This window comes from Hylobates moloch, unplaced genomic scaffold (assembly GCF_009828535.3).
Source record: "Hylobates moloch isolate HMO894 unplaced genomic scaffold, HMol_V3 SCAFFOLD_1, whole genome shotgun sequence".
In the NCBI taxonomy this organism is placed as follows: Eukaryota; Metazoa; Chordata; class Mammalia; order Primates; family Hylobatidae; genus Hylobates; species Hylobates moloch.
This window is the reverse complement of record NW_026652276.1, coordinates 103,211,005-103,225,296: the sequence shown is the minus strand read 5'-3', so window position 1 is coordinate 103,225,296 and position 14,292 is coordinate 103,211,005. Positions and strand designations below refer to the sequence as shown.

Sequence of the window (14,292 nt, the reverse complement as noted above, 5' to 3'; positions counted from 1 at the left end):
CCGTGGTCTCTGAATTTTCCCTGTCATCTGAAGCCACATTTCCTCTTTCCCAGAGCCTGACCTCGTCCCCCTTTCCCTGCTGTCAACAGCCTCCTTCCATCCTTCAGCTCTCATCAGTTATGAGATTCCTCCCTTCTGGGATACCTTCTTTTTCTTCTTCTTCTTTTTTTTTTTTTTTTTTTTTTTTGAGACGGAGTCTCGCTGTTATCCAGGCTGGAGTGCAGTGGCACAATCTTGGCTCACCGCAACCTCTGCCTCCTGGGCTGGCAATTCTCCTGCCCCAGCTTCCCAAGTAGCTGGGATTACAGGCATGCGCCACCACGCCCGGCTAATTTTGTATTTTTAGTAGAGACAGGGTTTCACCATGTTGACAGGCTGGTCTTGACTCCTGACCTCAAGTAATCTGCCTGCCTTGGCCTCCCAAAGTACTGGGATTACAGGCATGTGCTACCATACCCAGCTAATTTTTGTATTTTGATTAGAGACAGGGTTTCGCTATGTTGGCCAGGCTGGTCTCAAACTCCTGACCTCAGGTTATCTGTCCTTCTCAGCCTCCCAAAGTGCTGGGATTACAGGCATGAGCCACCATGTCTGGCCAGAGATACCTTCTTTTTGGCCAGTTTGCTAAGTCCAGTCCATTCTTCAAGGCTTAGCACATTGTCACCTCTTCCTTGAAGCCTTTCTTGATTGATACAGGCCACTGTGGGCTCTTCCACACTCCTGCAGTGCTTAGGATGGAGGTGGGAGATCAGCTAGGAATGCTTTGGTGACAATGATGTCACATCCATCAAACAGCAGATTAAACTAGTAGAGATTTCCTTTTCTTACATAACAAGAAATCTGGAGGTAGCTGTGTCTATCAGTTGGTTCAGGAGCTTAAGATCTCAGTGCCAATACGTTTGCAGTGCTCCCTCCCACATGGTTGCAAGGTGGCTGCTGAAAGTCCAGCCATCACATCATACATCATAGCAGCAAGGAGGAGGAAAGGGAAAGGAGCCTTGCCAGCAGATTTCCACTGTTCTCTACCCGTGGCCACCTAGTAAGGGAGTTTTCCCCTCTGTAGTAGTTGCAGGCAAGGGAAAAGGCTAGGGCACAGGGGTGCATGTGCTCCTGCCTGTGCCCATGGCAGGCATTACCAATCGATCACTGCACTGTTTCCTGCAGACCCCACATGTGGCCTCAGAACCATTCTCATCATAGTACTCTAGGTAGCTCCCATCAGTTGATTAAGAGGTGATATGGGATATAAAACCCATTTGACATCAGGTATTTAAAATGTCTTGCCAGCCAGGGGCAGTGGCTCAAACTTGTAACCCCAGCACTTTGGGAAGCCAAGGCGGGAGGATCACTTGAGGCCAGGAGTTTGAGACAAGCCTGGGCAACATAGCAAGACCCTGTCCTTATTTTTTAAAAAAAGATAAAACATCTTGCCTCATGAGATTTCTTGGGTAAATGTTTTGGGGTTGTGTGTGTGTGTGTGTGTGTGTGTGTGTGTTTTAATTAAACAAATATATTGTCTTTTCTTTAAAATTTTTATTTATTATTATTTTCTTTGAGACAGCCTTGCTCTGTTGCCCAGGCTGGAGTGCAATGGCACGATCTTGGCTCACTGCAACCTCCACATCCCAGGTTCAAGTGATTCTCCTGCCTCAGCTGCCGAGTAGCTGGGATTAAAGGTGCTCACCACCACAACTGGCTAATTTTTGTATTTTTAGTAGAGATGGGGTTTCACCATGTTGGCCAGGCTGGTCTCAAACTCCTGACCTCAAGTGATCCGCCCACCTCAGCCTCCCAAAGTGCTGGGATTACAGGTGCGAGCCACTGTGCCTTGCACTACCCCCACAACAACTTTAAAAAGTATCCTAGGAAAGGTCAAGTCCTCAGGACCATCCCAGCCCCAAATCCTGGGCCCTCTTGGGCTTTGGTTGAATTATGTCTACTGTGGCCCCCTCGTGGCACAGATGCCATCTAGTAGCCCATATCCCCCACCAGCTGGTCAGCCCCTGGACACTTGGCAAATTGCTAGAGTGTGGGAGCTGGAGGAGCTGGGGCTGAGTGCAGTGGTTCTGTGCTCACCTCACCCCCAGGAGCCTGAATGAACTGCGGGTGTTGCTGCTGGAGGCCAATCGTCACTCCCCAGGTCCAGAGAGGGACCTGAGCCGCGAGGTACACAAGGCTGAGTGGCGGATCAAGGAGCAGAAACTCAAGGATGACATCCGGGGCCTGCGTGAAAAGCTGACCGGGCTGGTATGTGGGGTAGTGGTGGCCTAGGGGCAGGGGCACTAGTCCGGGTGGGGCTGGGCTAGCCTTGCTGTCAGGCCATGGAGACTGGAGATCTCCTAGAATGACCCCAGGGACAGCTGAGTCATGGTGAGGATTTGAAATCTTCTAGGACCACAGGCAGGTGGAGGGACCCTGGCTAGCCGCTTTTGCAGATATCATGGCTGCCTATGTGGCAGTCTGTGTGATACGGTGCAAAGGAAAACTTCCTATCTGACCTGTCCAGAGGTAGGATGAGCCAATACAGGTAAAGAGCTCCCCGTTCAGAGGAGTAATCAACCACAAGCCAGTTCCTTGCTCAGGGTCCTGCAGTGGGGCTTCACACATCAGTCTCAGGAAGGAGACGAGAACTTGAAAGTCTACAGCAAGCCTGGGATTCTGGGTGGCTGAGATTTCTTTTTTTTTTTTTTTTTTTTTTTTGGGACGGAGTCTCGCTCTGTTGCCTGGGCTGGAGTGCAGTGGTGTGATCTCAGCTCACTGTAAGCTCTGCCTCCTGGGTTCACACCATTCTCCTGCCTCAGCCTCCCGAGTAGCTGGGACTACAGGCGCCCGCCACCACGCCCGGCTAATTTTTTGTATTTTTAGTAGAGACAGGGTTTCACCATGTTAGGCAGGATGGTCTCTAACTCCTGACCTTGTGATCCGCCCACCTCGGCCTCCCAAAATGGCGGGATTACAGGTGTCAGCCACTGCGCCCAGTCGAGATTTCTTTTCTATTATGAATAGGAACCTGACTTCACTGAGTCTGCAGAGACGGGTTGGGGTAAGCAGGTGATGCTGGTAGCATAGGACAGGACCATCCCCATCCCTTGGCCAGGCGCAGTGGCTCACACCTGTAATCCCAGCACTTTGGGAGGCTGAGGCAGGCGGATCACTTGAGGTCAAGAGTATGAGACCAGCCTGGCCAGCATGGCGAAACCCCATCTCTATTAAAAATATAAAAATTAGCCGGGCATGATGGTGCATGCCTGTAATCCCAGCTACTTGGGAGGTTGAGGCAGGAGGATCACTTGAACCCAGGAGGCGGAGGTTGGAGTGAGCTGAGATTGCGCCACTGCACTGCAGCCTGGGCGACAGAGTGAGACTTCGTCTCAAAAAAAAAAAAGAAGAATAAAGAAACCACCCCATCCCCATGCCATCCCATCCTCCTGTGATGAGCACTCAGGACAAGCCTGAGCCTGGTCAACGTCACGATATGGAGGGTGTGGGGTCCAGGAGGACAGGCCCTTGTCTGGGAAAGCTGCCCTGAAGCCCCCCACCACCCTCCTGCCCAGACACTGGGCTCAGCCACTGTAGAGGTGACGGAAGGAGAGCAGGGCCCAGCCCTGGGCAAGGGGGTGGTTCACAGGCTGGAGGGAGGGCCTCAGCACCCCCCACCCCCCATATCTGGGAGTAGGCCCTTGGCCCTCAGGGCTCCGGGATAAAGAGCATCACTCTGGCCACACACCTCAGACTGTGGCTGTGGGGGGGGTCACTGAGTCCTGCTGGCCTTCAAGTCCTGGCCTATCTGGCTAGCAGGGGTGTGGTGGCTGCACCCTCTGTGGTCCCTGTGGCTCAACAGAAGATAAGCCCCTGGGGTTGGCATGGACTGGGGAGTCTTGAATACCCCCAGGGGCTTCCCCAGAGCCGTATAGGAGTGGGCAGTGCTGAGCTCAGACTCGTGCCCACAGGGCACAGGTTGGTCAAGTTTACTTGGGAACTGGCAGCCTCTGCCCCCAGGGTAGCCTCTTGTCTTGTCACCTCCCTGCACTGTGTCCACGGGAGAACTTGGGAAGCCTTGGTGGGTGGGTAGAAGCCTCTTGATTTCAGGAGGGAGGTTCTGTTGAGAGGAGGTTTGGAGGGTCAGAGTAGGCAGGACTGGGCAGTTCCGAAGGATGGAGTTTGTGCAGGAGCGAGGGGGCTGGCAGGCCTTGGGGCAGGGACAGCTCTGGGTGCCATGGTGGGGGTGACTATGGAGAGGAGGAGCCTCATAAGACAGTTGGGTGGGGGCAGTGTAAGAAGGGTGCTGGGTGCGGTGGCTCATGCCTATAATCCCACCGCTTTGGGAGGCCAAGTTGGGAGGATGGCTTGAGGTCAAGAGTTCGAGACCAGCCTGGACCTCATAACAAGACCCCATCTCTACAAAAAAATTGAAAAATTAGCCAAGTGTGGTGGCATGCCCTGTAGTATCAGCTACTCGGGAGGCTGAGGTAGGAGGATCAGTTGAGCCCAGGAATTGGAGGCTGTAATGAGCTGTGATTGCACCACTGCACTCCAGCCTGCACAATAGGTGAGACTCAGGTTTTTTTGGCAGGGGGACGGTGGGGACCAAGTCTCACTCTGTCTCCCAGGCTGGAGTGCAGTGGCATGATCTTGGCTCACTGAAACCTCCACCTCCCGGGTTCAAGCGATTCTCCTGCCTCAGCCTCCTGAGTAGCTAGGACTACAGATGTGAGCCACCACACCCGGCTAATTTTTGTACTTTTAGTAGAAACGGGGTTTCACCATGTTGGCCAGGCTGGTCTCAAACTCCTGACCTCAGATGATCTGCCTGCCTTGGCTTCCCAAAGTGCTAGGATTATGGGCATGAACCAGCATGCTCGGTCTCTGTCTCTCTCTTTTTTTTTTTTAAAGGCAAGGCTGGGCGCGATGGCTCATGCCTGTAATCCCAGCATTTTGGGAGGCCGAGGCAGGCAGATCACGAGGTCAGGAGATTGAGACCATCCTGGCTAACACAGTGAAACCCCGTCTCTACTAAAAATACGAAAAAATTAGCCAGGCGTGGTGGCGGGCCCCTCCCAGCTACTTGGGAGGCTGAGGCAGGAGAATGGCATGAACCTGGGAGGCGGAGCTTGCAGTGAGCCAAGATCGCACCACTGAACTCCAGCCTGGGCAACAGAGCTAGACTCCATTTCAAAAAAAAAAAAAAAAAAAGGACAAGAGGGAGGGGGTCCTGGGTTCCCCACTTGGAGACCATGGAGCACCTCACAGAGGCCTGAGGGACCTCTGGGTGATGCCCAGGCTTGGAACCCAGAGACAAAGTGAGGCTAGAAGACTTTCCTGCCTAGAGGCGAGACCCTCACCAACACACACACACGTGTGCACATGCATACACACACACACACTCATGCGCTCTTCCACTCTCCTGGCGCTTCCAGGACAAAGAGAAATCCCTGTCGGATCAGAGGCGTTACTCCCTCATTGACCCGTCCTCTGCGCCCGAGCTCCTGCGGCTGCAGCACCAGCTGATGAGCACGGAGGACGCCCTGCGGGATGCGCTGGACCAGGCTCAGCAGGTGGAGAAGCTGATGGAGGCCATGAGGAGCTGCCCTGACAAGGCCCAGGTGAGCTGCGGCCGGCAGGGCCCACCAGGAGGCAAGCCACGGGGCAGTGTCCTCAGAGCCCCCGTCTGAAGCGGGAGGCAGCCTTGTCTTTAAAACCCTAGTCCGAGGAGGTAGGCAGCCCTGTCCTGGGAATGCCAGTCTGAAGGGGGAGGTAGCCCTGTCCCAGGAACCCTGGTCTGAAGAGGGAGGCAGCTCTGTCCCGTGAACCCCAGTCTGAAGGGGGAGGCACTCCTGTCCAGGGAACCCCAATCTGAAGGCAAAGGCAGGTCTGTCCTGGGAACCCTAGTCGGAAGGGTGAGGCAGCCCTGTCCTGGGAACCCCGGTCTGAAGGGGGAAGTAGCTCTGTCCCAGGAACCCTGTTCTGAAGGGGGAGGCAGCCCTGTCCCGGAAACCTGGGTCTGAAGGGGAAGGTAGCTCTGTCCCGGGAACCCTAGTCTGAAGAGGGAGGCATTTCTGTCCCGGGAACCTTGATCTGAAGGGGAGGCAGCTCTGTCCTGGGAACCCTGGTCTGAAGAGGAAGGTAGCTCTGTCCTGGGAACCCTGGTCTGAAGTGGGAGGTGGCGCTGTCCTAGGAACCTCCATCAGAAGTGGGAGGCAGCCCTGGCCCAGGAACCCTGATCTGAAGCGGGAGGCAGCTCTGTCCTGGGAACCTGGCTGAAAGGGGAGGGAGCCGTGCCCTCTGGAACCCCCAGTTCAAGGGGCACATGGCTTTGCCCTGAGGAGCTTAGACTAAGAAGGGAGATGCAGCCTTGCCCCTAGAGGCTTGGTCTTTGGGGATGCTGGGAGCCCCAGGCTGAAGGGGGTTGGAATTTGGAACCTGAGACGGTCCCATGGGAAGACCTCGCCATCTAGTGGGCAAACCGGGAACTGCTGCCCGGTGCACCTCGCTCAGTGTCTCCCCTGACTCTTCCAGACCATCGGCAATTCCGGTTCTGCAAACGGCATCCACCAGCAGGACAAAGCCCAGAAACAAGAGGTGAGGGGCGCCTCGGGCCTCCCAGGTCCCTCCCGTGCAGGCAGACCTCTCTGGAGAAAATCCTTGAAACGTCACTAAGAATACACACAAAGATGCATTCTGCAAGAAGCTTTACAATAGGGTCTCTCAGGAAGGGTGCTGTTGCAGGCAAACATGATTCCGGATTCACCCTGCTCTTTTGATTTTTGTTTTCTTCCCTTCTTAAAAAAGTTATAGATTGGGCGCAGTGGCCCACACCTGTAACCCCAGCACTTTGGGAGGCCAAGGCAGGAGGATCATTTGAGCCCAGGAGTTTGAGACCAGCCTGGCCAATATGGTGAAACTCCATCTCTACTGAAAATACAAAATTAGCCAGGTAGGGTGGACAATACAGCGAGACCCTCTCTCTACAAAAAAAAAAAAAAAAATTAAAAAGGCTGGGCACAGTGGCTCACGTCTGTAATCCCAACATTTTGGGAGGCTGAGGCTGGTAGGTCACTTGAGGTCAGGAATTTGAGACCAGCCTGGCCAATATGATGAAACTCCATCTCTACTGAAAATACAAAATTAGCCGGGTAGGGTGGTGCACACCTGTAATCCCAGCTACACGGGAAGTTGAGGCAGGAGAATCGCTTGAACCTGGGAGGTGGAGGTTGCAGTGAGCCAAGATCGCGCCATTGCATTCCAGACTGGGCAACAAGCACAAAACTCTGTCTCAAAAAATAGTAATAATAATTTTAAAAATTAGCTGGGGGTGGTGGCGTGTGCCTGTAGCCTCAGCTACTCAGGAGGCTAAGGCAGGAGGATCACTCAAGCCCAGGAGTTTGAGGCTGCAGTGAGCTAGGATTGTACCACTGCACTCCAGCCTTGGTGATAAAGTGAGACCCTGTCTCTAAGAAAAACACAGAAAGAGAGAGAGAACCTAGTTCTGACTGCAGAACCCCTGGAGCACAGGTGCTTGCTAGAAACAGGAGCAGCGCAGCCACAGAATCTGCCAAGCTCCAGACACAGGCAGGGTTATGTGGGCAGAGCCAGCCTCGGAGGAGTCAGTGTGATTTTGTCCTCCTGGCCTTGTTCTCCTGGCCACCCTGCGAGGCACATAGGGTCATCCCAGTTCACAGATGTGAAAACTGGCCGGGCGCAGTGGCTCATGCCTATAATCCCAGCACTTTAGGAGGCCAAGGCAGGTGGATCACTTGAGGTCAGGAGTTTGAGACCAGCCTGGCCAACATAGCGAAACCCCATCTCTACTAAAAATACCAAAAAAAAAAAAATCATCTGGGTGTGATGGCACATGCCTGTAGTCCCAGCTACTCAGGAGGCTGAGGCAGGAGAATCCTTGAACCTGGGAGGCGGAGATTGCAGTGAGCCAAGATCATGCCACTGCACTCCAGCCTGAGCAACAGAGCGAGACTCTGTCTCAAAAAAAAAAAAAAAAGAGAGAGAGAGAGATGTGAAAACTGAGGCTTGGAGTCTCCAGTTTAATTTCCTCTAATCCAGCCCCATACAGGCACTCAGGGCTCTTTGTAAAACCTGCTTCTGGCCGGGCACGGTGGCTCACGCCTGTAATCCCAGCACTTTGGGAGGCCGAGGTGGGTGGATCATGAGGTCAGGAGATCAAGACCATCCTGGTCAACATGGTGAAACCCCTGTCTCTACTAAAAATACAAAAATTAGCTGGCGTGGTGGCGCGTGCCTGTTATCCCAGCTACTCAGGAGGCTGAAGCAGAAGAATCGCTTGAACCAGGGAGTCGAAGGTTGCAGTGAGCTGAGATCGCACCACTGCACTCCAGCCTGGCGACAGAGCAAGACTCCATCTTAAAACAAACAAACACACACACAAACAAAAAACCTGCTTCTTCCCCTTGGCTTCCCATCAGCACCTCCCACCCCACCTGCTGTCTCACTCAGCCACAAACACACAGCAGGGAGACACTTCCTGCCTCAGGGCCTTGGCACATGCAGTTCCCTCTATGTTTCTCCCCTACCCGGCCCCAACTCCTTTCCTCCCTGACCCCCCTCTGGCCGCCTGGCCCTCCAGGCTCTCTGAGACCCTTGCTGCTGATGCCCTTTACTCTCTCTAGGACAAGCACTGATCCTGAGGGGATACTGTGGAGCAGCCCAGTCCACACCAGAGCCCCGCGCGGCTGCCCGGCAGCACCTCCTCCAGGCAGAAGCCGGGACTGTCACTTTGGAGACAAAACAGTGTTTGTAACAATAACGTACTCACCGCCGCGGACAATCCCCCACCCCGATCCCCTGCCAGACCAGGACGCTTCCTCAAGCCCAGCCTTCTACAGAGAGTGTGAACGGTACAGCCCCGGCCTGACCCGGGGACCTTCGGCCTGGACGCCCGGCAGCTTCTGGAGTTTGTCGGTGGAGGTAGAGGGGATCCGGCCAGGCCCCTCCGTCCAGAAGGAGCTGCCCTGAGGACCATCTTAGCGCCCCTGTCCTCTTTTTCTGCCCATTCTCCCTCGGGTCTCCCCAGAGGGGCTGGCGGGGGCTGGGGGGGTAAGTTTATCCATGCAGGCACCAAGGGGGAGCATCCAGTCTTTAAGAGCCAAGTGGGGGCCCCTTTTCCAAAGCCACTTCCAGGCAAAGGCAGTCCCCAGGGCTTCTTGTCCCCGCCTTCTGAACCTTCTTCAAACAGTAGTACAAGTTCCCCTCAGCCAGCTGCCTGTCCAGCGAGGCCCCCAGGTTCAAGGTGTTGGCGGGGGCAGAGGGCAGGGGAACAGGATCCTTCTCCCGCCGCCCACCAACACCAACACACACACACACCTCTAAGCTGCTGGCCGAAGATGTCACCAAGGCCAAAGACACAGTATTATGAAGGTTTGGAAGCCCCTCTCCTCACCTCCCACCGTGACCTTGGGCAAACCCTGGCTCAGAGCCCAGGGCAGAGGCAGCTCAGAGTGGAGGCTCTAGGCAGGTTTGACAAAGGTCAGTAATATGTTGTCCCCTGGGGTTGACCAGATGTTCCAAAACATCTGCACCCACCTGGAGATGCATCTAAGCAGGTCCTTATGTACACACCATGTTCACACACACACACACTCAGAGGGACCACGTGTGCACGCATGACCGTGTGGGTGGCGGTGTTTGCTGTGAACCACGCTCAGGCCACACAAACACACATACTTGGTTTCTGGGACTGAGACCCAGGCCTGGCAGGACCGTGCCTACAGATACTGCAAACGTTCCTACAGCCTAGAGGTGCGTATACACAACCAAGTATACTCAGCCAGGCATGCAGGGATGTGTTTGCCACGTGGAGCATCCCTTCCTGGTCTTGCCAGGCACCCGCACAGAGCGTCTCCAGCCCCATTTCCTAACGGGGGCTGGGGGTAAGAGAAATCTAACTGCGCCCCTGCCCCCGCCCCACCCCGCCGTCTTCCCCTCAAGCCTGCTAAGTTATCCCAGACCTGTGCGTGGTGGAAAAAGCCAGCCTTGGCCCTGCATCCTCCACCTCTCCGCTGGGGGACTGACAGGTTGCTTGCAGCTTTGCACCCCGGCATCAGCACAGGGGGCCCTGCCCCACCCTCCGGCAGCTCAGGGAGTGTTTTCCTGTGAGGCCTCCCCCATCAGGGGACCAGAGGGAGAAGCCCGATGCCCCGTAACGCACAGGACACGTGTGCAACTCATAGGAACGGCCCAGGTCGCCCTCATGAGTGCCACCTGGTACAGGTAGGTGGCGCTCACGTTCCTGCCCAAATGCAGCCCATCCAGGAGTCAGAGTCAGTCCCCCCGGCCCCCCTCCCAGTCCCTGTTGGCTTTCGGTAGCTCTCGCATGCAGTTCTATTAACAGCTGTCTAGAAGCGATGCTTTAGTGGCCTAACCCAGGGTCAAATACAGCTCTTTCTAGCAAAATCAGGCAGCTCTGCCCCATCCGTAGGGGCACCGATTAGTCTACTAACAGCCAGAGGTCCATCTAGCAGGGCGCCGGGAGGAGCTGAGTCCCCGGAGGTGGGCTCCTGGTGACGGGTGTCCAAGAAGCGGTTTCCCTGGGAGCTTCTGCCTCTGTGGGCCTCTCAGCCCGCCCAGTGTGGCCGCCCGGGCGTGGCTCAGCCATGTCCCCTCCCCAGGTCCTTCCCGTGCCCCTCCCCTCCCCACAGTGGAATTGTTGAAGTGTGGCGAGTCTGTGCTCAGGACAATAAAGCTTGTGACAGGTCCAGGACCCCGGCAGTTGGCTTGTCTCCTCCTCTCCGTGGGGACCCTGGGCTTTCCGATCTCTCCCAATTCTTGGGCACCCTGGTGCCAGGAGATGGCCCCCGATCCTGCCCTCTGCCAGCTCATTCCTTCCCAGGTAGGCACGGCCTCAGAGGGGCTGGAGCTGAAGACATCTGGGGCTGTCCTTGTTCCAGGAGAGGCACCTTAGCAAGGACAGGCAGAGGACAGACCCAGAAAGGCTGCCAGAGAGGGCTGGTCCTGGGTTCACATGTGAACCTGCTGGAGGGATAAGTAGGCCTGCAAAAAAAATCAACGGAAACAGTAATGGATCCGCTCATACACGTGTGATGAGTCCTATGAGGTTTCCAGCTTCAGTGGGCAAATTCTGCTTCCCGCAGCAGGCTTTCTGGAGAACAGATCAACAGCACAATGTGTTGCAAACTTTGTGGTCAAATAGGCTTTCAAGTGGAGGTTGCCTCCCTGGAAGACGGAATGAGGATTTTTTTTTTTTTCTCCCCAAGATGAGTTTCACTCTGTCACCCAGGCTGCAGTGCAGTGGCATGATCTCTGCTCACTTCAACCTCCACCTCTCAGGTTCAAGCGATTCTCGTGCCTCAGCCTCCCAAGTAGCTGGGACTATAGGCGCGTACCACCACACCTGGCTAATTTTTGTATTTTTAGTAGAGATGGAGTTTCACCATGTTGGCCAGGCTGGTGTCGAACTACTGACCTCAAATGATCTGCCTGCCTCGGCCTCCCAAAGTGCTGGGATTACAGGTGTGAGCCACCACGTCAGTTCCTCAAAATGTGTTTTTAAAAATTATTATTATTATTATTATTATTTTGTAGAGACAAGGGTTTCACTCTGTTGCCCAGGGTGGAGTGCAGTGGTGCGATCTCAGCTCAATTCAACTTCCACCTCCCAGGTTCTCGTGCTTCAGCCTCCTGAGTAGCTGGGACTACAGGCGCGTGCCACCACACCCGGCTAATTTTTGTATTTTTAGTAGAGACTGGGTTTCACTATGTTGGCCAGGCTGGTCTTGAACTCCGGACCTCAAGTGATACGCCCGCCTCGGCCTCCCAAAGTGCTAATGTTATAGGCATGAGCCACTGCACCTGCCAGTTTTGTTGTTGTTGTTTTGTTTTGTTTTGGTTTTGTTTTTTTTGAGATAGGGCCTTGCTCTGTCACCAAGGCTGGAAGGCAAAGTCTCCATCATAGCTCACTGCAGCCTCCAACTCCTGGGCTCCAACAACCCTCTCACCTCAGCCTCCCAAAGTGTTAGGATTACAGGCATGAGCCATTGTGCCTGCCCAACTCTTTTTTAACTCTTTGATTTTGAGATCATTTTAGGCTTACAGAATAATTGCAAAAAATAGCGGCATTCCCATACATTCCTTCCCAGCTCCCCCTGACATTAACATCCCACATAACTGCAGTACAATGACCCAAACTAGAAAACGAACATTGGGCCAGGTGGCTCATGCTTATAATCACAGCACTTTGGGAGGCCGAGGCAGGAGGATCACTTGAGCCCAGGAGTTCAAGGCCAGCCTAGGCAGCATATCAAGAATGTTGTCTCTCTTTTTTTTTTTTTTTTTTTTGAGACAGAGTTTCGCTCTTATTGCCCAGGCTGGAGTGCAATGGCACGATCTCAGCTCACCACAACCTCCGCCTCCTGGGTTCAAGCAATGCTCCCGCCTCAGCCTCCCAAGTAGCTGAGATTACAGGCGCACACCACCATGCCCAGCTAATTTTTGTATTTTTAGTAGAGACAGGGTTTCGCCATGTTGGTCAGGCTGGTCTCGAACTCCTGACCTCGTGATCCGCCCACGTCGGCCTCCCAAAGTGCTAGGATTACAGGCATGAGCCACCATGCCTGGCCACGTTGTCTCTTTAAAAAAGAAAAGCCGGGCACAGTAGCTCATGCCTGTAATCCCAGCACTTTGGAAGGCCAAGGCTGGTAGATCACCTGAGGTCAGGACTTTGAGACCAGCCTGGTCAACATGGTGAAACCCCTGTCTCTACTAAAAATACAAAAATTAGCCAGGCATGGTAGCGTGCACCTGTAATCCCAGCTACTTGGGAGACCGAAGCAGGAGAATCACTTGAACCTGGGAGACGGAGGTTGCAGTGAGCCAGGATCGCGCCACTGCATTCCAGCCTAGGCAACAGAGCAAGACTACCTGGGTTTAATGGTGTGCACCTGTAGTCCTAATTACTTGGGAAGCTGAGGCAGGAGGATCACTTGAGCCCAGGAGTTTGAGGCTGCAGTGAGCCATGATCACACCACTGCACTCCAGCCTGGACCACAGAGTGAGACTCCAACTCTAAAAATAAAAAAAATAAAAATGGGTAAAGGATCCGAATACATCTTGCTCCAAAGAAGATGTACAAACGATCAATAACACGTGAAAAGATGCTCAACAACATGAGTCATTAGGGAATTGCAAATCAAAACCACAAAGAGATACTACTTCACACCCACTAGGGTGCCTGAAACTTTTTAAAAGACAGTAGCAAATGTTGACAAGGATGTACAGAAATTTAAACTCTCATATATTCTGGTGGGAATGTAAAATGGGGCAGCTGCTTCAGAAAAGTTTGGCAGTTCTTCAAAATATGTTTTGTTTTGTTTTGTTTTGTTTTGTTTTTCTTTGAGACGGGGTCTCGCTCTGTCGCCCAGGATGGAGTGCAGTGGCGCAATCTCGGCTCACTGCAAGCTCCGCCTCCCGGGTTCACGCCATTCTCCTGCCTCAGCCTCTCCGAGTAGCTGGGACTACAGGCGCCCGCCACCACGCCCGGCTAATTTTTTGTATTTTTAGTAGAGACGGGGTTTCACCGTGGTCTCGATCTCCTGACCTCGTGATCCGTCCGCCTCGGCCTCCCAAAGTGCTGGGATTACAAGCGTGAGCCACCGCACCCGGCCTGTTTTGTTTTTTAAGATGGAGTCTCACTCTGTCACCCAGGCTAGAGTCCAGTGGCACGATCTTGGCTCACTGCAACCTCTGCCTCCCAGGTTCAAGTGATTCTCCTGTCTCAGCCTCCCGAGTAGTTGGGATTACATGTGTGCGCCACCACACCCAGATTTTGTATTTTTAGTAGAGACAGGGTTTTGCCATGTTGGCCAGGCTGGTCTTGAACTCCTGACCTCAAGTGATCCACCCACCTTGGCCTCCCAAAGTGCTGGGATTACAGGCGTGAGCCACCACACCAGTTCCTCAAAGTATATTTTTTTACTTTTTTATTTTTATTTATTTATTTTTTTAGAGACAGGGGTCTCACTATGTTGCTCAGGCTGGTTGTAAATTCCTGGGCTCAAGCAATCCTCCCACCTCACCCTTCCCAAAGGGCTGGGATTACAGGCATGTGTCACCAAGCCTGGCCCCAAAATGTTAAACACAGAATTACCATATGACCCAGAAGTTTTACTCCTAACTATATACTCAAGACAAATTAAAGCATTTCCACAGAAGATCATGTACACACATGTTCATAGCAGCATTATCTGTAATAGCCAAAAAGTGGAAATAAGACAAATGTCCAATCAACAGACAAATGGATAAACC

General features: G+C 53.6%; 1 protein-coding gene across 2 annotated transcripts in view; it reads left to right on the top strand.

Moving 5' to 3' along the window:
* Positions 1-10,732, top strand: part of CLIP2 (CAP-Gly domain containing linker protein 2) — a 112,539-nt gene extending 101,807 nt beyond the window's left edge. For both annotated transcript variants that reach the window (XM_032756695.2, XM_032756688.2), the window contains 4 exons: positions 2,088-2,247; positions 5,418-5,603; positions 6,517-6,579; positions 8,643-10,732. In XM_032756695.2, the coding sequence (XP_032612586.1) occupies positions 2,088-2,247; positions 5,418-5,603; positions 6,517-6,579; positions 8,643-8,654 (421 nt within the window). In that variant the 3' untranslated portion in view covers positions 8,655-10,732. The remainder of the gene's footprint in view (positions 1-2,087; positions 2,248-5,417; positions 5,604-6,516; positions 6,580-8,642) is intronic.
* The last annotated feature ends 3,560 nt before the right edge of the window (positions 10,733-14,292 follow it).